This window comes from Melanotaenia boesemani, chromosome 4 (assembly GCF_017639745.1).
Source record: "Melanotaenia boesemani isolate fMelBoe1 chromosome 4, fMelBoe1.pri, whole genome shotgun sequence".
Classification (NCBI taxonomy): domain Eukaryota; kingdom Metazoa; phylum Chordata; class Actinopteri; order Atheriniformes; family Melanotaeniidae; genus Melanotaenia; species Melanotaenia boesemani.
Window position 1 is genome coordinate 302,086 of NC_055685.1, and position 22,983 is coordinate 325,068.

At 42.6% G+C, this 22,983-nt stretch overlaps 1 protein-coding gene across 1 annotated transcript in view; it reads left to right on the forward strand.

The window, feature by feature from the left end:
- Positions 1–5,922: 5,922 nt before the first annotated feature.
- Positions 5,923–22,983, forward strand: part of LOC121638978 (basement membrane-specific heparan sulfate proteoglycan core protein-like) — a 34,944-nt gene continuing 17,883 nt past the window's right edge. The window contains exons 1-6 of the mRNA XM_041984105.1: positions 5,923–6,080; positions 7,208–7,579; positions 7,667–7,885; positions 8,068–8,412; positions 8,517–8,738; positions 21,199–21,468. Of these exons, the coding sequence (XP_041840039.1) occupies positions 6,026–6,080; positions 7,208–7,579; positions 7,667–7,885; positions 8,068–8,412; positions 8,517–8,738; positions 21,199–21,468 (1,483 nt within the window). The 5' untranslated portion in view covers positions 5,923–6,025. The remainder of the gene's footprint in view (positions 6,081–7,207; positions 7,580–7,666; positions 7,886–8,067; positions 8,413–8,516; positions 8,739–21,198; positions 21,469–22,983) is intronic.

Sequence of the window (22,983 nt, forward strand, 5' to 3'; positions counted from 1 at the left end):
TTACTGGTAGCCAACCAGAGGTAGTGGAGGTCAGGTTCCTGAACCTGGGGAGGGGTTAATAAGGTGTTAATTAGTTTTAATGACTATCATGTTCTTTTAATTTATGTTCATGTTCAGTACGTGTATAGTTGCGTTTCTTTAGTTACATGGTGCTGACAGATTTATTGATTATTCCAGACAAAGTAGTGATGTGATAACAGGTGTTTCTTATTTTATACCAGAATGAGGGCGGGAACGCAGCGTTGTACCAGGTGGAACTTTCTTTTGGCAGTTCCTGTATCAGACCTTTGAGACACAGCTAAGCTAAGCTAAACGTTAGCCTGCCCCGAGCAGGCTAGTTATGGTGCATCAGTTACCATGGTTACTCATCGGCATTCACATAAACAACGTTGATGGAACGGAACTCTGGATTAAATGAACAAGAAAGGGTAAAAAAAGCATCATCAGTTTGTCTGACAAATGACTGCTGGACCTCCAGAAAAACCTGCTCTTTCATGTCTGTCACCTGCCACTTCACTGAAATTTACAAGATGACATCTTGCCTGCTGGAATGTTTTGAGTTCAACAACAGACACAGAAAACTCGACAGAGCTAGTACGAGTGGCAAGTTGAGGACGAAGTGATAATGCTGCAAACAAAAATTCTGAAGTGGATCCACCACCCATGTCCGGAACAAACATTAAACCTGTTGATTAGAGATGCCCCGAAGGTGGTCAAAACAACCGTGGACAAGGTGAAGGCAGCACAGTAGCAGCACAGAAACTTAAGTCCACACAAAGCCAGATGGAGATGCCTGAACTGAGGCCCAAACAAGAGTCTGGCACCAGGTAGAACTCCACTTTTTTATTCTTGAAAAAAAAGATGCCATCATCTCCACCCTGGCCCTCATCAATGCACCAGTTGATGCTCTTAACCAAGAGGAATAGGGGCTGGTGAAAGAGGTCTGCAGCGTCCTGCAACCATTTGAGGTGGTGTGTGTGGAGATAAGTGCAGACAGGTACCGCTACTATTCAGTCACTATTATACACTTCAGAAATAACACATGCATGCTTTGCATGCAATATAATATGCAACAAGCCTTAAAAAATGCTTTATTTTAAAAGTTGCTGTTCAGCTACATCCTCGAAAATGCTACTGCAAAGGTCTGCAGCAGGTGCCAGCCCTCAGCTCCCTTTTCTTCAGCTGAGGCATAAGAGCCGGCTCTCTGAAAAGAGCCAAACAACCCATCCCGTCGAGCTGCTTACGGGATTTAAGGGACTGAAGTTGTTAATCATCAGGGGCGCTGCCAGAGATTTTGGCCCCCATGAAAAGAAACTGAAGTGGCCCCCCCTGAAAAATTTTGATACTGTAATACATAAATGAGCAATTTTAATGATATTTTGGACCATCATACCTATATTTTTGAAAAGAAAAACATGACAGTGAGGTTACTTGGTGAAGCACTGAAAATACAATGAAGGTCATTTAGATTAATTTATTTGCTGCAAGGACGGATACTTTATATTCCAAAACATCTCTCTTTTTTTTAGATACTTAAACAATAAATTATCTCAAGTTCAATTACTTTAAAATAAAAAACCTGAAAAACAAAATAACCTCTTCCATGTGTAGTGGAGTGGGATTCTCTCACCTCAGTTTTCCTCACTCACCACCTTACCATTGCCATTGCAAGGTGAAGTGCATATGGCACTGATTGCTGGGCAGAGTACAGTGCCTTGATATCTGGGCAGGTGTTTGTCCCTGCAGTGGGTGCTGTATGCTGGCCAGTGTCACTATTATCTCCCCTGCAATTGTAAGTGCCGTGATTCCTGTCCTTTTCTGTTGGGGCTGTGGCAGCCTTTGGTAGTTACCATTTGTTTCTCTGCAGTGTTGGGGTACACTGGCTGTCCAGGCCGTGTTGAATACTGCATGCCATGCAGTTTCACTTCGGCGCCGTACTGCTTGACAATCAAGTTTGGTGCCAGGGCAGTTCATCCAGTCCTGGTCTCTTCTTTCTCCCTCCCCATGGGAGGGGGGTGGAGCTACTGGTAAGACGGCATCTGCTCTGCAGGCAGAGCAGAACATTAATCCAGGTAATAGGGTCTGTGTTTCTCTTTTAGATACGGGGATTAGCGCGTCCCAAGCTATGTGTGGATATCCTGCTGTTTTGTCTCCGCTTGGTTTCCTGCCCGCTCTTCCAGTCCATCTGCGACTGACAATTTGCTCTTTTGCCCTAGTAAGGGGTAAAGCACGGACTGATCATCATTGTGGGTGCAGCCCAGGTTGTAATATTGTTTGGGGTTTTTTTTTGTTGTTTTTTAAATTTTTATTTCTTTGGTTGCCTGCTTCTAATTTTGATTCAATTAAAGCATTCTGTTGCATGTTTAACCCTTTTTTTTCTAACCCCATCATATAGGGATACTCAGAAATTGTCAAGTTTTAGATGTTTTAATTGTTTTTTTAAAAGTAATTGTTTTAAATAAATGTAATTGTTTTATAGGAAACCATCTGCCCTGATGCATTTTTATTTGGGACCTACCTTTTGGTATTAGGTTTTCTGGGGTTTGCCACCCCCAGATGGCGTTAACTTTTTTTTTTTAATAATACAGAAATCCTTTGTTGCCTTAGGCACCTCGCCACTCATGAAAATGAAATACATTTATAAATTGTGGAGAAACAAATCAAATCTCAGCTAAATCATCATCAAAAACAAAATGGCCGCTCGTTTTTAGGATTTATTGTATTGTGAGTGTTATTGAACATTATCGCTGAACAAGAGGAAACAAAAAATGAAATCAGAAGCAAATGGTGAAATAAGTAGGCTCAGAAACAAGCTAGCAGGACCTCACATGGTTTATTTTATATGAACTGAATGTAATACGGTCACAAGCAAACCACTGTGGCGATTTATAGCACAAACAACAGCTGGGAGTGTCTTTATAATTAATCACATTTTAAAAGGTAGAACTTTGTGTAACAAGATATCAAGGAGTGGTAAAGGTGCACTATTGCTGAGTCATGCTTGTAGTCCCATTCACAATCACTGACCCTGCTCAGCGTTTTTCACCAAGAGCCCAACGTGGAGTTTTCTCCCTGGAAAACCACTTATCAAGTCCTGAAGTCCAGCTTTCTATTCTATCAACTGTTCTATTATATAGTATCTCCAATGATGTAATTTCATTTGTAATAGCATCACAGTCATTTCAGTGATTTCACCTACAATGTGAAGGGAAACTGATCTGACTACCAGTCCTCCATGTCATCGTCTCCCTCATGTAGCAACACATGAAGTCTAATTTATCTCCAGATCTGTAGACTCACAGGTGAAGCTTTAGGGAAACATATATGATGCTATATGGTTGTTGCTAGTTAAGTTGATATCTAGAAAATGTAAATATTTATCTGATTGGATTGAAAGCTGTCACCCAGTCTGCTGCACTAGAAACTTTTATCAACCATTCAAATCGGTCTTAGCAGGGAAATTCAAAATCTCATACTCATGTCACGTGTGGTGTCCCTCAGGGCTCTGTGTTAGGCCCCACCCTTTTCACCATTTACATGCTCCCCCTCGACAACATCATCAGCAGACATAGGATATCCTTCCACTGTTATGCTGATGACACACAGCTCTATCTTAAAAAAACCCCCACCTCCTCTGCTCCGCTGCCAACATCCACACTGACCACCTGCCTGGAGGAGACAGAGGCATGGATGAAGCTAAATTTCCTCCAGCTGAATAGTTTGAAAACAGAAGCCATTCTTTTTGGCACTGCACACCAGCTCTGCTCCTCCACCATCACTAGCATTACCTTCTCTGGCCAAAACATCCCCCTTTCCACATCTGCCTCTAACTTGGGTGTTAAAATGGAACCTCACCTTACTTATGACACCCACATCAAACATCTCTGTAAGACCTCATTATTTCACCTCAAGACCATCTACAAATCTCTGTCCAACACTCACCCTGGCAGATGCAAGAGAAGCTCATCCATGCCTTTGTCTCCTCCAGGCTAGATTACTGTAACGCACTTCCTCATCAGGAATCCCTGGCAAGAGCATTCAGAGACTGCAATACATCCAGAACAGTGCTGCCAGGATCCTGATGAGGGTGTGCAAGCAAGATGATATCACCCCCATCCTGAAAACTCTTCACTGGCTCCCCATCCTACTCAGAATAGAATACAAGGTCTCCCTCCTCAGCTACCAGTGCATTATGAACATGTCCCTCTTTACCTACAGGAACTCCTCACCCCTCACCCCTCCTCACGAACCCTCCGTTCTACAACCATAAACACCCTCCAAGTTTCCAGGACCAAGCTTCGTAGCATGGATGATCGAGCCTTTTCAGCTGCTGCCCAAAGACTGTGGAACCCCTACCAGACCACCTGAGAAGTCCACAGTCTTTAGAAGTTTTTAAGCAAAACTTAAAAACTTCCTTAAAAAATAATTTTAAAAAAGCCTTCTGTAAAATAATATTTTTTATTCCTGTTTTCCGTAAGCACTTTGAGATTCCCAGCAATATAAAGTGCTATACAAATAAAAATTATTATTATTATTATTATTTTTATATGAACAAAGTTTAGAAGAGACAACAAGCTGATGTTCCACAACTTTCCATCAGACGAACTAACTGACCACCTCGTCTCTGAAGGACTGGGTGATGTACTGTCCACCCCTCTGTTCTCTCTCCAGTCTCAGCTTTTTTCTTATTTCTTAAACTTCCTGATTTTTGAGGCATCCCGCCGTCTTAGCAACTGTCTGCGACAGTGACGTCTTACTTTAGCACCACACAACCTGTGAAAAATGAAGCCAGAATAAAACAACACCACCTAGAAGCAAATATTGAGAGCGAAGCGGCCGCTGTGTTCAGGCTCTGCATGACGGGAATAATAACGATGGACGATCACATCAGGCATCTAACATCAAGACTGGAAGAGCACACAGAGAGTCTGGAGATGAAGAATCCAGCGGCAGCGATACTTCTTCATGGGGGAAGAAAGAGAGCAGAGCCCCACAGACAGAGGAGACGACGTGTAACTTCACTTATTAAACATGCACCGTGTGTGGTATGAGTAAACATGTCATGTCTGCGTTGTGCAGATTACAATAAGTGAATATTTCAGACGGCAGGTTTATTGTAACTTGTAGAGATCTGTTTGTCTAATCACATCACAGCTAAGCTTTTCCCACCGTCTCTGAGATGTTGGACACCAGAGTTTGAAAAGCATGTTTCTTGACTTCTATGAGCACAGCAGCCAACAGTCTACAGGTGGTGTTTGCAGTTGTGCTGAGGTTGTGATGTTGGAAATACATGCAAGCCAAACCCTTTAAAGCACATTAAAGAACAGTTGAAAGAACAATTGAAGCCTTCACTGCTTATTCTGTTTGACTGTACATAGTTAAGGTGTAGTAACTTGTGAAGAACTGTGAAACCGTATCAAAGCTTTGCTGTTTGCTTATGTCAGAGAACTTAATAATGTTTGATTTAAATAAAACATATAATATATATAATAAATTAGTTAAATTTTAACAGTAATGTTAGCACTTAAAGGCAGAATAGAAAGTTTCTTTTAAAACCGTTTTGACTAAGCGATTGGTCATGAACATCTGTGGTTTCTAGTCGGCTGCTGCATCACCACAAATTAAATCCAGTAGAGTATGTGAACAGAAATCTAATAATAGTCCAGCCATGAGATGGACAGAAGCTCATCATTTTTCAACAGGTTTGTAGGCTTAATAGAAAGGATGGATGTAAAACCTGATTCTTTCAAAACTCTTCTCCTGTCACTTCTATAAAGTTTCTGTGCTCTGCACACAACACATTATTACACCATTTTTTTCGTGTTTTTTTTTCGTCTCAGTTCGGGGTTTATCTGTATGCTTCAGTTCATGAAGGTTCAGGAAGGAAGGCAGGAGCAGAGACTCAGTTTCTCCAACCACAGCAGGAACTACTAGCGTAAATCGCAATCTTGTCTTTTTGATGAAGAAAAGCTAACACAACTTTTTGGTATTTTCCTCACATGCTGATATAACAGGTTTCACAGCTATGAGATGTACTGCAGCAGTGAACGGATTTTTTACCTTCCTCCTCTGTGCAGCAGGTACTGTTTGTCCATTTTTAAGACATCCTAGGTGTAGAGGGTTTGTTTCATTCCGTAAATACAGCAGAATATGTTGAGCAATGTGGCATAAACGCCAGATGTTTGTGTCTTTCTTTCATTTAGAGGAAGACTGTTAGAAAACTGTTTCTGTTTCATGCAGCAGAACTGCATTCATGCTCTAAATGATGCTTCAGTCATCAGTTCTTTGACTCACAGTTAAGAGATGAATAGTGCTCAGTGGTTTGCAAATGTTCTTGAGTTGGAAACAAACTCGGTAACTGTGGTCACTTTTATGTTTATGCACTTTCAGTTTGGAACTAAAAGCAGGTAGAAAACTCTGATCAAACATTGAGACAATAACAACAGAATCTGAAGCAATAGTATTTATTGGATATTTTAAGGGTCCAATTACAACTTCTCTTTGTGTCCCACAACTTTGCTGTCAGTGTTGATTTAAGGTGAACCTCTTCATTTACTAAATAGTATTAATACAAATATTGTGTCATATGGATGTTTAAATAAACCAGCATGAATGAAAGACTGACCAATGACTTGTTTTCCATCAACAAACGAGCTCTGGCTCACTCAAAGTGGAGAAAGTGAAACTTGATTGTTTCACTTTCTAAATAGCATCACCACAGACATGATTTAATTATTACAGCTTTAACTTTTAGGTTTTATTTTATATGAAAACATTATTTAAAACACTTAATAAGTGATTTACACAGTGAAGTTAACATAGTTATTTCACTGAGACTGATCAGGGTAAAATTCACATAAAAATTACAAAGCATTTGTGTTTAATTATGGATTCAGATACAACCCAGACGCCATACAAAATACATCTTCCACTCTTTATTTGCAGTATGTATTCCTGTTATATATCCGTCTTTCTTCTGCTGTGGGATAAATCAGTAATAACACTGAAACTTGCTCCTCACATCTCTTAAATTATGTGGCAGCAGTCTCATGCTGTTATAGTTCAGGAAGTCATACTTCTAATAAAACTGTTGCAGGGTGATAGTTTTCTGCCTCACTCTGAGTGTGAAGGAAGAGAAGAAACACACGTTCACATCCTGATGCGTCGTATGCCTGTAATGTGGTTTGTGGTGTGCTCTGCGTTGCAGTGGTGCAGGGTCAGGACGACTGGGGGGTGACGTACAGCTCTGCTGAGATCTGTGCTCTGAAGGGATCAACAGTAGAAATACACGGCACGTACAGACACCCGACCAGAGAAAAGGACCTGAATGTCAGTGTTACTGAAGCATTTTGGCTTGTTCACGCTGATAATGAACCTGTGGATCTGAAGTCAGAGGCAGAGTATGCTGGTCGTGTTCAGGATCACTGTGATGAAGATGGCTGCACTCTGACCATCTCAGACCTGAGAGAGAGCGACTCAGCTGAATACAGGTTCAGGTTCATTACAAACCAACCAGGTGGAAGCTTTACTGGTTCTCCTGGAGTCGTTTTAACCGTCTCAGGAAGTCGCTCATTGTTCTGTTAGTATTTCTCAAATCTTTTACAAAATCATGAAATGTGTCTGTGTTGTCATCTCAGTCAAAAACATGTATGTGCCTTCCTCACAGACCTGGATCCCAAAGTGAAGATCACCCAATCAACTTTCACTAATCATCATCTGCAGTGTAACATCGGGTGTTTCTTACCTGGTAGTCCAAAATTCGTCTGGTACAAAAATGGAAAGAAAATGAGTGAACAGAATTTTACTTATTCAGACAGTTTTCGGCCAAAAGACAGTGTTAGCTGTGCTGTAAGAGGACACGAGGACTTTCCTTCAGCTCCGTTCTGTGAGTCTACTCCATGATCCTCCAACACACTTCCATCTGTTTCCATAACTTGCTTTTTGTCTTTTTCACTTTAAGTACAGGCTCACAACGTCATGTATGTTGCAAAAACAAGTCAACTGTACAACATAAAATATTGTAGTAAACTGTTTTTATACCATTTATTAAAAATATTTCACTTTCAGGTAAGACTCAGTCATGTGACAAAGTTTTCTACAATGAAAGAAGAATCTGTGCAATCAAAGGCTCGTCAGTGGACATTTCCGTCACTTACACACAACCATCAATCAAATCAAAATTCTGGTTCAGTCCTGGACGCAGTCACCGGTGGCGGTCGCACTCACAACCTGAAGATCTTAAAAACGACCCTCAGTATTCAAACCACGTTCAGGTTTCTGAAGGAAGAAAAAGCTCCACTCTGACCATCTATAACCTGACAGAGAGCGATTCAGCTGAATATCGCTTCGCATTAAAAACATCAGGCTCTGGATGGGGAACCGATCTGCATGGAACAACTCTGACAGTCACAGGTAATAAAAAACACAAACTGATGGAAATACACCAAACCTGCTTTAAAACAGACATCCTGGGTGAGTTGATATGAATGATCGTGATTCTTCTGATCACCTTCCAGCTCTCCAGGTGCAGGTGACCAGAATATTTGCTGCTCAGAACGTTGTCCTTGCACAGCTGAAGTGTCACAGCAGCTGCGCTCCAGCTGACCATCATTCCTTCATCTGGTTCAAGAACAGACGCAAAATCAGCGAAGACACAAACTCTTACAAAGACATTATTTATCCTGAAGATAAAATCTCTTGTGCTATAAAACAAAACAACCACAGAGCCCCCGCAGTGTGTAAGTTTCCCCATGATGATCAACACTTTCTGATGTAAACTGTTTGATGCTGTGGCCAAAAACTGTCAAAAACAAGAATTCATGACAACATAGAGAATGAACCCTTTGGTACCAGCCGTCCCATGCTTGGGACGAGTCAAATTAATATGTATTTTACTCAGTCTTCCTTCCAAATACCTACACATGTTACACGTCATAGGAAAGTTAAGATTCTTGAGACGTGAATGATACCATCCAGGCTACAATAATAACTGTAGATTCAGTAAACACTTGTTTCAGACCCGTTGCCAAAGACATGCTGTAGTCCAGATGTTGCTGCTATACAAACGCTCCTGTTACATCAGCAAAGCTCCAGGAAAAGTAGCTGCTACATAACACTTTTAAGGTTTTAAGATAGACTTCATCTTTAAAAGTATTATACTGTTTAGTAAAATAGTTAGCAGGATGCTTTGTAGATAAAACTAACTAAATACTAACTAACTAACTAACAGGGTTGTCACAAACTAAAATTTCAAAGTCAATACGATAATGAGGATGGTGCTTAATACTTATTTTTATTATTTATTATTTAATTGTCTTTTTCAGGCCTGAAAATGGCCGACTGACCTGCTTGTCAAAAAAAAAAACAAAAAAAAAAACAGTGCATTACATCGGTGTGGCAGATATTTTTAAATCAGCAGCAGCAGCAACTTCACGTCAGTTTACTGTTTAATAAACGAGTGATGGAGGAGAGACAGAAGGTGTGTTACAAGCTGCAAAATGTTATCTGAACATAACATGATGAGATTCTCCATGTAGCCAATATTGACCCTGGTACTACCGCTGTAGTAATGGTCCTGGTACTTCGGCTGTAGTAATGGTCCTGGTACTTCGGCTGTAGTAATGGTCCTGGTACTACCGCTGTAGTAATGGTCCTGGTACTTCGGCTGTAGTAATGGTCCTGGTACTACTGCTGTAGTAATGGTCCTGGTACTACTGCTGTAGTTATGGTCCTGGTTCTACCGCTGTAGTAATAGTCCTGGCACTACTGTTGTAGTGATGACCCTTGTACTACTGCGGTATTAATGGTCCTGGCACTACTGCTGTAGGAATGACCCTGGTACTACTGCTGTAGTGATGACCCTGGTACTACTGCTGTAGGGATGACCCTGGTACTACTGCTGTAGGAATGACCCTGGTACTACTGCTGTAGGGATGACCCTGGTACTACTGCTGTAGGAATGACCCTGGTACTACTGCTGTAGTGATGACCCTGGTACTACTGCTGTAGGGATGACCCTGGTACTACTGCTGTAGGAATGACCCTGGTACTACTGCTGTAGTGATGACCCTGGTACTACTGCTGTAGGGATGACCCTGGTACTACTGCTGTAGGAATGACCGTGGTACTACTGCTGTAGTGATGACCCTGGTACTACTGCTGTAGAGATGACCCTGGTACTATTGCTGTAGGCATGACCCTGGTACTACTGCTGCGGGGATGACCATGGTACTTCTGCTGTAGGGAAGACCCTGGTACTACTGCTGTAGGCATGACCCTGGTACTACTGCTGCAGGGATGACCATGGTACTTCTGCTGTAGGGATGACCCTGGTACTACTGCTGTAGGCATGACCCTGGTACTACTGCTGTAGTGATGACCCTGGTACTACTGCTGTAGGCATGACCCTGGTACTACTGCTGCAGGGATGACCATGGTACTTCTGCTGTAGGAATGACCCTGGTACTACTGCTGTAGGGATGGCCCTGGTACTACAGCTGTAGGGATAACCCTGGTACTACAGCTGTAGGGATAACCCTGGTACTACTGCTGTAGGGATGACCCTGGCACTACTGCAGTATTAATGGTCCTGGTACTACTGCTGTAGGGATGACCCTGGCACTACTGCAGTATTAATGGTCCTGGTACTACTGCTGTAGGGATGACCCTGGCACTACTGCAGTATTAATGGTCCTGGTACTACTGCTGTAGGGATGACCCTGGCACTACTGCAGTATTAATGGTCCTGGTACTACTGCTGTAGGGATGGCCCTGGTACTACAGCTGTAGGGATAACCCTGGTACTACTGCTGTAGGGATGACCCTGGCACTACTGCGATATTAATGGTCCTGGTACTACTGCTGTAGGGATGACCCTGGTACCACTGCTGTTGCCTCTGGGCTCTTGGGAACCTGGGCCCTTCACTCTGGCCCCCCTGGATGGCCGGTGCCTGGCAGGGTTGGTGGCTGCCAATCTCGGCCCACTGAGGCCTGTGCCCCTGCTACAGCGTGGAGCTCTGGCTGGGACTCTGCTATGCCACCCTCTGGGTGGGACTGGGGTCGTCTTCGAGGGATTGCTGCTGCTGACCTGGGTCTCTGGGCTGCCCTGGTCTGCCCATTGATCTTTGTCAGATGATGTAACGCTTGGAATAACCGCAGTGTATTGTGGGTCGATCGCCATCCTCGTCGTAAGCAACTGTGCACTGTCTTTGCCTGCACTTTAATCTTTGACAAAAGGAGAGTCTTGTGTGAAAGGCTGCCATACTAAATCACACGACATAAAAACGGTAGAAAAGTCGGCCACAACGTTAGATTTTTTCGATTTTCCATTTGTAAACGAGGCTGTGGACAGCAGGTTGAGGATGTAACAATGAGGCGTCGGATGGCCTGGGTCGCAGCGGTGAGACAAGACCATATCTTTCTTCATGCGTGTTTGCTCTTGGCATTTTCACAAAGGCAAGTAGGAGAGTTTTCTGTTGTTGCTGTTGTTTTTATTGTGTAAGTAATGTTAATGAATATACTTTATTTGGCTTTTTAAAGTCACTATAGTCACATTGGCTAACTTCACTTGTAACCTAGAGACAAAGAGGGAGGAAAATAAAAATGGGTTCATCTGTGTGTGTTTGATCAGTTTTTATTTTATTTAATCATCTTTATATAAAACGTAACAGAGTGAATGATTTTAAAGATACAGGTAAATACCAAGAGTCCTCTGAGACCTGATGGATGTTAACTAGTTGGATTAAGTGGTTCAAAATGTGAAACTAATGGAAGCATCCAGTGTTATGGCTTAATCTCGTTGTACATGTGTATAATGACAATAAAAGGCATTCTATTCTATTCTATTCTATTAACTAGTTTTTTAATAACAAACGTGGTTGCAGGTCAACCAGCTTAAGAAATGATGGAGGCTCAGACTGGACACCATCCCTGCTTCTAGGACACATCAGTTCCATCCACAAACGCTGCAGGTCTGCAGGACGAAGAAGACGATCAGCTGAGGAAAGAGACGCTGCAGCAGCAGAGATGGAGTCCATCAGGATGCAGACCCTGGAGATCTACAGACCATGGAGTCCACCAGGATGCAGACGCTGGATTAAAACTGGGTTCGTTACTTCCAAGACCAAGATGGCTGCCGGCAGGATGTCTCATCTATCTGTCCGTGTCTGAGTCTGTCTATATTGATATTCTTTAAGCTTTGTAAGCACTTTTAATTGCAGTCTTGAATGGCAACACTTTTCTGGAAGTTACCTGATCGTATCCCCGAGGGTTGATCTGGTCTTTTGTCTGCAAGGCTTGCCGCTCAGGTGTTGCTGTACCTGGGTTAATCCTCAGCTAGCTGACTCGGCTAACGGCGCAACCGCTGCTCCCGGCGACGTTGTAGTCTCACGGCTTGTCGTGGCTGGTTCAGCGTTGGATCCCTTGGCTACCTGTAAAGCACGGCTTTTCCGAGCCCGGTGACTGGCTGCTTCTGTGGTTAGCATCGTGGTTTGCGGTCCGGCTTGTTGTGCGGCGGGCCGTGCTGCGCTTCCTACTGGCTTCGGCGGACGAGGTTTTGCGGCGCTGGCTGCGTCCATCTGGCCAATTGGATTACTGTTTGACATTTTGGTGGCTTTTATGGTTAGTCGCTGGCTGACCATCCAGTGGGACTATTTTTTTTTCCTCTGTGGATCTCTGTGGATCTGGTCGCGTCGCTGTGTGTTTACAAACACAATCAGCGGCTTAAAGACCTCCACAGCTCGGACTGGCCGCGGCGCCGGAGTTTCCTGGTTGCGCACGTTCTGTCTCGAGTCTGTGTGCTTTTACTCGTTGTAACATGCGTTTCTCCGTACTAACTACATTGTCCTTCTGGACTATGCTACTCGGATTTGTCCTGCACACACAGCCAGAGGCTGTCAGACCTGCCTGCAAGCCCCCACCTGGACCTGCTATAGTGCTGCGCTATGGGAGTACAATGGACTTTACCCTACAGCCTACAGATGTCTCATCCTTCTGGACTACGATATCTCTCGGACTTCCTACCACTCAGGTATTTTATCTTATTCCGACCTTTTCATCCATGTTGCTGCAGCAGCTCTCTGACTCTAACTCTCTGTTCGCGGTTATGCCTTCAGTAAAGGTTAAACAACGACTTTCCCTCGGTGCTGCCATCTGGCGCTTGTTAATTATTCTCATGCTTTTTATCTCTGGGAATGTTCACCCAAATCCTGGTCCTGGTATAGATAATCCTACTGCTACTTCACAACTGTTATTCAGAGACTTCTGTAACCGCAAATCCCTGGGGTTTTTACATGTAAATATCTGCAGCCTGCTAAATCCAAAGCATTTTGATCTTTTAAAAACACTGTTACATACTGCTAATCCTGATGTTTTAGCTGTTTCCGAGTCCTGGTTAAAAAAAAGTGTCACTGATCAGGACATATTTATACCAGGTTATAATGTATTTCGTAAAGACAGAGCCACTAGGGGCGGTGGTGTAGCCATGTATGTTAAAGATCATTTGCAATGTGCTTCTGTTCTATCTAAGTCTGTCCCCAAACAGTTTGAGTTGCTGATATTAAAGCTTAGACTTTCAGCCAGTTTTGTTCTCACTGTTGCTGTCTGCTACAGAGCACCTTCTGCACCAGCTTCTGCACTCTCAGCCATTAGTCAGCTCCTTGTACCATTCACAACCTCTGAGTTTGTTCTTTTGGGTGATCTAAACTGGGATATGGTTAACCCTCCTGACACAGTTTTGCAGCAATTTGATGCTCTAAATCTTACTCAATTAATATCTGAGCCCACCAGACCAAATCTAAAATCTCCCTCATCTTCCACGCTGATTGACCTCATTCTCACCAACACCCCATCTAACTATCAGTCTGGTGTTTTCAGCCAAATAAGCGATCACTGTGCTATTGCCTGTGTACGCATTGGCTGTTCAGTCAAAAGACCCCCAGTCATTGTAACCAAGCGCTCTCTCAAGAATCTTAACATGCAAGCCTTTCTTCAGGATGTTGAGGCGGTGACCTGGGATAGAGTTGGCTCTGCTCCCTCCCTGGATGAGGCATGGTGTTTTTTCAAAAATACATTCAGTCTAATTGTCAATAAACATGCTCCTTTGAGAAAATGCAGAATCAAGAATCGTTATAGCCCCTGGTTTTCCCATGATCTGGCTGAACTTATCCATCATAAGAACACCCTTTGGCGGAAAGCCCGCTCCACACAATCCCCAGCGGACTGGCTTGCCTTTCGGCAACTCAGGAACAAAACAACACAGGCCATCAGGAACGCTAAAATCTCCCATTTTAAGGAGAAATTTTCCACCTGTGGCTCTGATGCGAGGAAGTTCTGGAAAACCGTCAAGATCATGGAGAATAAGCTTGCCTCCCCTCAGCTACCAATCTCTATGATATTCAATGACATTGTTATTACTGATAAGGCTCGCATGGCCTCACTTCTCAACCATCACTTCGTCAATGCGACCCAAGTTTCCCCTGTCGCAGGTCCAGATTTGGCTTCAGCAAGTGAGGTCGACTCAGCCTCATTAGATTCTCAGCCTTCTCCATTGAACAACACACCTTTTTCCTTCTCACCTTTCTCCATCTTAGAAGTGCAGGATGAGCTCACTAAGCTGGATCCAAACAAATCTGCTGGCCTTGATGGTCTTCATCCCATGTTCCTGAAAGCAGCTGCTCACATTATTGCAGCACCTGTCTCAAGTCTGTTTAATAGGTCCTTACAGTACTCCATCCTCCCCTCCGACTGGAAATCAGCCATGGTTTCTCCACTCTTCAAAGGTGGCTGCGGCACGGATCCAAACTGCTACCGACCCATCTCCATACTTCCGTGTTTAGCCAAGGTCTTGGAGAAGCTAGTGCTCAAACAACTAAACTGCTTCCTTGACTCAAACCACATTCTATCTGACCTGCAGTCTGGCTTTCGGCCTGGCCATGGATGTATAACAGCCACCGCGAAGGTCCTGGATGATGTCATCACAGCACTAGACTCCAAGCAGGTCTGCTTAGCCACCTTTATTGACCTTGCCAAGGCATTTGATTCAGTTGACCATAAGATCCTTCTACAAAGGCTCTCCAGTATTGGTCTGTCCATCTCCTGCTGTGACTGGTTCTCCAGCTTCCTTTCTGACCGTGCCCAGTTAGTGAAAGCAGAAAATATCATGTCAGAACCACTCACTATTTCCAAAGGTGTGCCTCAAGGGTCTATTTTGGGCCCCACCCTTTTCTCCATTTACATCAATGACATAGATAAAGCTGCTGGCAGCTCTCGGATCCACCTGTACGCCGATGACACCATTCTGTATTCAGTCGGCCCCTCCCCACAAGCTGCTGCAGCTGTTCATCAACTCAGCCTCACTTCAGTAGAGCAGTCCTTCCACAACCTTCACCTTCGCCTCAACTCCAGTAAAACAAAGTGCATCCTTTTTAGTCGGAAAACTGGCGCTGACACCCTACCAATACTCACCTGCCTAGACGGCACGGCTTTGGATTATGTCAACTCCTATAAGTACCTGGGCATCTGGCTGGATTCATCTCTGTCATTCGTCACCCACATAAATAATCTCCAAGCCAAAATAAAAGCCAGACTAGCGTTTCTTTTCCGTAATAAAGCCTCTTTCACTTACGCAACCAAATGCACTTTAGTCAAACTGACTTTACTCCCAATTTTTGACTATGGCGACATCATTTATAAAATGGCACCAAGCTCAGCCCTTAAAAAACTAGACACTCTCTACCACTCAGCCATACGCTTTGCCACAAACGCCCCTTTCCACACCCACCACTGTGATCTCTATAAATTGGTGGGCTGGCCCTCCCTTCACACTCGGCGACTCCATCATTGGTTTCTTTTTATTTACAAGTCAATCTTACACAAGACACCTTTCTATCTCTCATCTCTTCTCCACCTCGCTCGCAGCACTTATCACACCAGGTCAACCGAATTTATTAAGCTCATCATTCCCAAAACCGCCACTGTTTTTGGCCGTAACGCCTTCCACTTTGCCGCTGCATATGACTGGAATACACTGCAGAACACTCTCAAACTTCCAGCTCTGATATCTGTTTCTCTGTTTAGACAGAGACTTCAACAGATTATTGTAGATACTTGTTCCTGCTGACGATGCTGACTCTCCCTTATATACAAACATTTCTCCACTACTTTTTCTCTCACATAAATCCGTCTTATATACTGTGTTCTACTCCCTTTCCCCCTTTCATTTTTATATATTTGTACTCTGCGTTTTTTTTTTTTTTTTTGTATTGTATTGTTGTATTGTGGTCCTGTGTATGCACAGTTGTCTGTTTATATGTATGTACGTTATTTATTCCTGCTGGGGCCTCTTGGCCAGGTCATGTTTGTAAATGAGAACTAGTTCTCAAACATTTTTTTACCTGGTTAAATAAAGGTTAAATAAATAAAATAAAAATAAAATCTACAGACCATGAAGAGGACACCAGGATGCAGACCCTGGAGATTTACAGACCATGAAGAGGACACCAGGATGCAGACCCTGGAGATCTACAGACCATGAAGAAGACACCAGGATGCAGACCCTGGAGATTTACAGACCATGAAGAGGACACCGGGATGCAGACCCTGGAGATCTACAGACCATGAAGAGGACACCAGGATGCAGACCCTGGAGATTTACAGACCATGAAGAAGACACCAGGATGCAGACCCTGGAGATTTACAGACCATGAAGAGGACACCGGGATGCAGACCCTGGAGATCTACAGACCATGAAGAGGACACCAGGATGCAGACCCTGGAGATCTACAGACCATGAAGAGGACACCGGGATGCAGACCCTGGAGATCTACAGACCATGAAGAGGACACCGGGATGCAGACCCTGGAGATCTACAGACCATGAAGAAGACACCAGGATGCAGACCCTGGAGATTTACAGACCATGAAGAGGACACCGGGATGCAGACCCTGGAGATCTACAGACCATGAAGAGGACACCAGGATGCAGACCCTGGAGATTTACAGACCATGAAGAGGACACCGGGATGCAGACCCTGGAGATCTACAGACCATGAAGAGGACACCGGGATGCAGACCCTGGAGATCTACAGACCATGAAGAAGACACCGGGATGCAGACCCTGGAGATCTACAGACCATGAAGAGGACACCGGGATGCAGACCCTGGAGATCTACAGACCATGAAGAAGACACCGGGATGCAGACCCTGGAGATCTACAGACCATGAAGAAGACACCGGGATGCAGACCCTGGAGATTTACAGACCATGAAGAGGACACCAGGATGCAGACCCTGGAGATTTACAGACCATGAAGTCAACCAGGATGCAGACCCTGGAGATCTACAGACCATGGAGTCCACCAGGATGCAGACCCTGGAGATCTACAGACCATGAAGAGGACACCAGGATGCAGACCCTGGAGATCTACAGACCATGAAGAGGACACCAGGATGCAGACCCTGGAGATCTACAGACCATGAAGTCCACCAGGATGCAGACCCTGGAGATCTACAGACCATGAAGAGGACACCAGGATGCAGACCCTGGAGATTTACAGACCATGAAGAGGACACCGGGATGCAGACTCTGGAGATCTACAGACCATGAAGTCCACCAGGATGCAGACCCTGGAGATCTACAGACCATGAAGAGGACACCAGGATGCAGACCCTGGAGATTTACAGACCATGAAGAGGACACCAGGATGCAGACCCTGGAGATTTACAGACCATGAAGAGGACACCGGGATGCAGACCCTGGAGATCTACAGACCATGAAGAGGACACCAGGATGCAGACCCTGGAGATTTACAGACCATGAAGAGGACACCGGGATGCAGACCCTGGAGATCTACAGACCATGAAGAGGACACCAGGATGCAGACCCTGGAGATCTACAGACCATGAAGAGGACACCTGATGCTGGAGAGGAAAGCTTTAGATACAGACCAGAGAGGCTGGAGAAGATGGAGATCAGCTGATCAGAGAAGATAAGACACATGATGATGATGATGATGAAGATGTGTGTGTACAGTCAGACAGTTGTAAGTTTTTTTTCATACTATTTGTGCAGCAAAAATGTGCAACTTTTTTGTTTTTTTACATGACTTAAACATGAATAATAAAGTGTGTTAAAGGAATTTTTGAAGTATTTTGACTCTTCGTTGCCTTTTAAGCACATAAATCACCAGCATCAGTTTGATAATGAAAATCACTTTAAATTTTAATTACATTAAAAATCTTGTGGAGATAAACACTGAACAGAAACATGATTAACCAGACGAGAAGCTTTACAGTTTTACTTTTTCATAAAAGTTTTTATTGAAATTCTCAGTCAGAATAAACAGCAGCAGCACAACGTTAAACAGATCAAATTTCTATAAGATAAAATACAGAATATGCACACGTGATATAATAAAAACACTGAAGTTGTGGCAAAATATCTTCAAGTCATGTAGAGAGAGAATTCCACATCTTTGCATGTTAACACTGAAACAATATAACGAGCAATTGTGCTAAAAACTGCAAACTATGTGCAAATTAGTCAACAAGAGGAACGATGAGAGCAGATCCAGAAGTCTTCTTTAGCTGTTGCAGGCTCTAGACCTCCATGATGAAGTCATGAAGTCACTCAGGTGCTGGGAGTGCAGGACCTGAAGACACACTGGCAGACAGACAGCAACACTTTCCAACAGTGTTCATACGTTTGCTATATTTTGCTTCATTTATAAGGATGTCTATATTATTACAGGTGATGCTTTATGTCAGACTGACATGTGCTTGAGTAGTTATGTTGTATGAAAAAGGGGTAGGATTATGAGATCATTTCAAACTTTTTTTTCTTTTTGAGTTATGTAATATAAATATGAAGTGGGTTTTATTTGCAACATTGTAAAGCACATGAATCATTTATGCTGACACTTTAAAGAAGGAAAGAAAATGTGACAAAACAAGTAAAGTAACCCACCAGTCATTAGCTCACTTAACAGAAGCTTAGCTTCCCTTTGCACTGACACTGTGTCCTGCAGTCCTGCGGTGGAAGTGTGAACAGATCCTGCTCCCAGCCATTCCTGAAATGTTCGTCAGCTTCCAGAGATTTGTACTTTCTCAACTGTTCATACGTGTAAGCACTGATACCATAAACGAGGTAGCTTATGTCCAGCGATGAACTTGGAGCTAGTAATGTAGCATCGTAGCTCCATTCCTTAGCTGTGGGGTCGTAAGGCTCTATGTCATTGATTGTTGACAATTTGGCCAAATACCGATCCCGGGCGTCCCAGATAAGTTTGTCTCTGTACGGTATCCTTTCATCATTCTTCTTTTTCTCCATATTGGCGACTGAGTAAAGGGTTTTAAAACGTATTGCTAACTAAAGTGCTGCTCCTCCTATTGCTTGTTTCTATTGGAGATGCAATCAGTATGGTGCAGGGGGGCGTGTCGGCCAGTTAGGTCACGTGTCTGACAAAGACCGATAGCCTCTGTAGAGGCATTGTCGCATTTGCATGATCTCACTCACCACTCCTTCACCTTCACCTCATCACTGATCACTCATTCCTCATCCTCTGTATGCTGACAGTCACTGAGTTGTCCAGTGGGTTTATACACTAAGAGATATTTTTGCTTTTTCTCTGAGAGTGTGTATCTGATACTTCGGTTGTTGTGATGTGTTTTGTTTTACTTGATTACTATTTAGGAACTCTGGATTACTGGCAGCTCTGTTTTTCTGTAAAAGCCGTAGGAAATTTTGTGGTGTTTATGTACATGTATAACAGTTTGTTGTTTGGTGATAGTGTGGATTAAAGGGTCCTTGCCTTCTCTCTGTTGTATTTTTGTCCCCTCTTTCTTCTTTCCCATTTGCTTCTTCCTTCTTTTTCTGTCCCCTCCGGTCAGGTCCAGCAAGATTACATAGATTCCATGATTCAAAATAAATAAATAACAGTAAATAAATAAAGAAATAAAGAAATAAAGAAAATAAGATGAGACTATTAGCCATAAACCTTCCTTTGGTAAAGTAAATTTGTTCAGCACAACACAGCAACCAGACTTTCATTCTGCCTGACAGGACAGATAAAAAAACAAGAGTGATGGAGGAGAGACTGGAGGTGTGTTACAAACTTTCATCTGAACATAACATGATGAACTTCTCCATGTAGCCAATGACCTGGTACCCCATATGGACAAAATATATATAAATCTTGTAAAGTTTGTATCTGTTTTGTTGAAAACTTGTATGTAATGCATACTATTAAGAAACCAAGATCCATAGAAAAATGTATAAAATGAAACTTGTATAATTGGTCTTCTTCTAAAAACAATATATGATAATAATTCCACATACAATAAAATGTAATATCAAACTCATAAGTCAGGCAATCATCAGTGAAACAAAACTATTTTACGTATCGCAAAAAACAGGATTTGCTTCTTTTGCCACAAATTAGACATATAACTAAAACACATATTATGACAATAAAATTTAAAGGCAAAGCTCGAATTCAGTAAAACAATAGACAGCTGAAATTTGAATAAATTTAGCATTTTTGTTTTTGCAAGGCCAGGCATCATATTCCTGACTATTAAATAACGCTTTTGACTGGTACTGTATTTGTACTTTAAAATGTCATCCAGTATTACCCATGCAAAAATACAGGAAGGGTTTGGACAGACTTTCCCATTAGATTCAATGAAAAAACGTGTCCAAACTTTTGACTGGTACTGTTTATCCAATAAGTTTGACAAATGATCAAATGAGCAGGAGGCTCCAGGACCAAACTGAAAATGAAACTTGCAAAGCTGCTGCTGGTTTACTGTCAGATATTAATGCCTATTAATAAAGAATGAGCACAAAACACAACTAAAACGTTAAAAGTACTTTAACATGTTGTAGACTCTTAATTAGAGAACAGCTGGAGCTGCTAGTTAAAGCTCTGTTTAATTTTTGGCCTATTTTTCTTCTTTTACTGTTTTGAAATCAAGTTCAAGTTGAAAGTTTACAATATTAATGTGTGTTTTAATTATTTGATTTGGTTGTCCATTAAGATCCATTTAAAAGAAAAAGATTGCTCTTTAGGGCAAATATTGATATGTGTTTAAAATGTGAGTAATAAAGAGTAATAATTACAAAGCCTGTAATTAATTAGATTTAAAAAAAAAGATTTCCATCCCTTATTATAATGTAATGCATAATTTATTAATGTCTCCTCCAGATGCTCCAAATTCTCCCTCAGTGTCAGTGAGTCCTGCTGGTGAAATCATAGTGGGCCACTTTGTAAGTCTTACCTGCATCAGTTACGCGAACCCAGCAGCTAACTACTCCTGGTACAAGAAGAACAGACCTTCAGCTCTTCAGCCTCCCAGTAAGGATCCACAGTTTGTCTTCAGCTCCATCCAGCCCTCTGACTCTGGAGAGTATTACTGTTCTGCTGAGAATGAGATGGGGAGAAGAACATCTGGATACGCAGTCATTGGTTTGAAATGTAAGGAAAACACTGACTTTTACCAGATTAACTCAGGACTGACTTCAGCTGCACATATTTAACCATTTAAATATCCTTCTGTAGGAATCTACAGATCCTTTACACCGTGCATATCAAACTGACCTGTACCAGTTTTCACAAGCCCTCAAGATATTTATTTATTTCCATAAGAGCTGGCCTACTAGTATGCAGTACTTGAAATGCTACAATTCCCAGATTGCACTTAGATTGGATGTTTCCATCTGCACAATTTGCAGTTCACATGACAATTTCTTTATTTTGGATCCCAGGAAATTAATTTTGAACTCTTTTGTTACTCCTTAGCAGTTGATGTAGAAAGATCAGCTGTGAACCTCCAAACAGAGTTCATCAAACTCCAAACTGACACTGAGGAAAAAGTACGAGCTGCACGGTTTCCATGTTTTATCTCCAACACAACTGCCCAACAGCTCAAAGGCTCTCTACGTTTGACAGCACATACCAGTGTGAGCAACTTCTCCTTGTAATGAAGACTCACCTCAAGTGAATCTCACTCTGAAACTAATTGTTCATTCCAGTTGTCCTTGGAAATTCGGAATTTCTGCCAAAAATAATCTCTGCCAAAAGTAATCTCGTTTTTCTGAATGACAAACTCGCACTGGTCTAGTTGGTCTGTTTTAAATGGGCAGTACGTTTATTGAATAGTTTGAAGACTCATTCGAACTACGGTGCGGACCAAACAAGTGAACTCTGGTCCACTTTGTTTGCCGTGTGATAACAAACAGACTCCAGCAAACCAACGAGAGAAAGTGACGTAGAGCACGTCGTAGCACATCATGCTGGAAGTTCGCTGCCTCTTCTGCTGCTCATACTGGACAGATTCTAGTGAAAACAACATTAGGTGTGAACAGCAAAATAAAAACAGAAACCTCAAGGCTGCATAAACTTCCATCCTTTGTTTATTTGTGGTGAATGAGCTGATTGAAGGGGAAAACTTCTGTTATCATTCTTGCCAATCAATGAGCTGGACTGTCTTCATGCGCCTGCTTTTTTTGTCTTGGTCAGTGATCATTTCAGGAACAGTGAACCAAAGGAGCAGCTGTTGTAACTGCTTGACATTGTCAAAGCACTTAGTAAAGTGGAGTGTGAATCAAGCAAGTCCTCAAGACTACCATGCTCTTAGAGTGATTGGAGTCGTGTCTCTATCAAGTTTGGGCTCAAAATTCCTGAAACAAGATTGGAAACACCTTCGAATAAGGTGGAAAATGACAGAACCTGTGGAACTTCCAGATTCCAGATTGTATTTTTTATTTATTTCTCTGTTGTTTAACCAGATAGAAACTTCACTGAAATTTCCAACAGTGACCTGACCAAAGAAGAAGCACAACCACAAGTTTTAAATAAACCACATAATAGAGGTCAAGGTTGGTTGCATAACTGTTAGTATCTTACATTTGTTTGTAATCTGCATTTAGTCTGTACTGTTGCTTCAGCTTGGACAGCCAGGACATCCTTGTAAAAGAGATTTTTAATCTC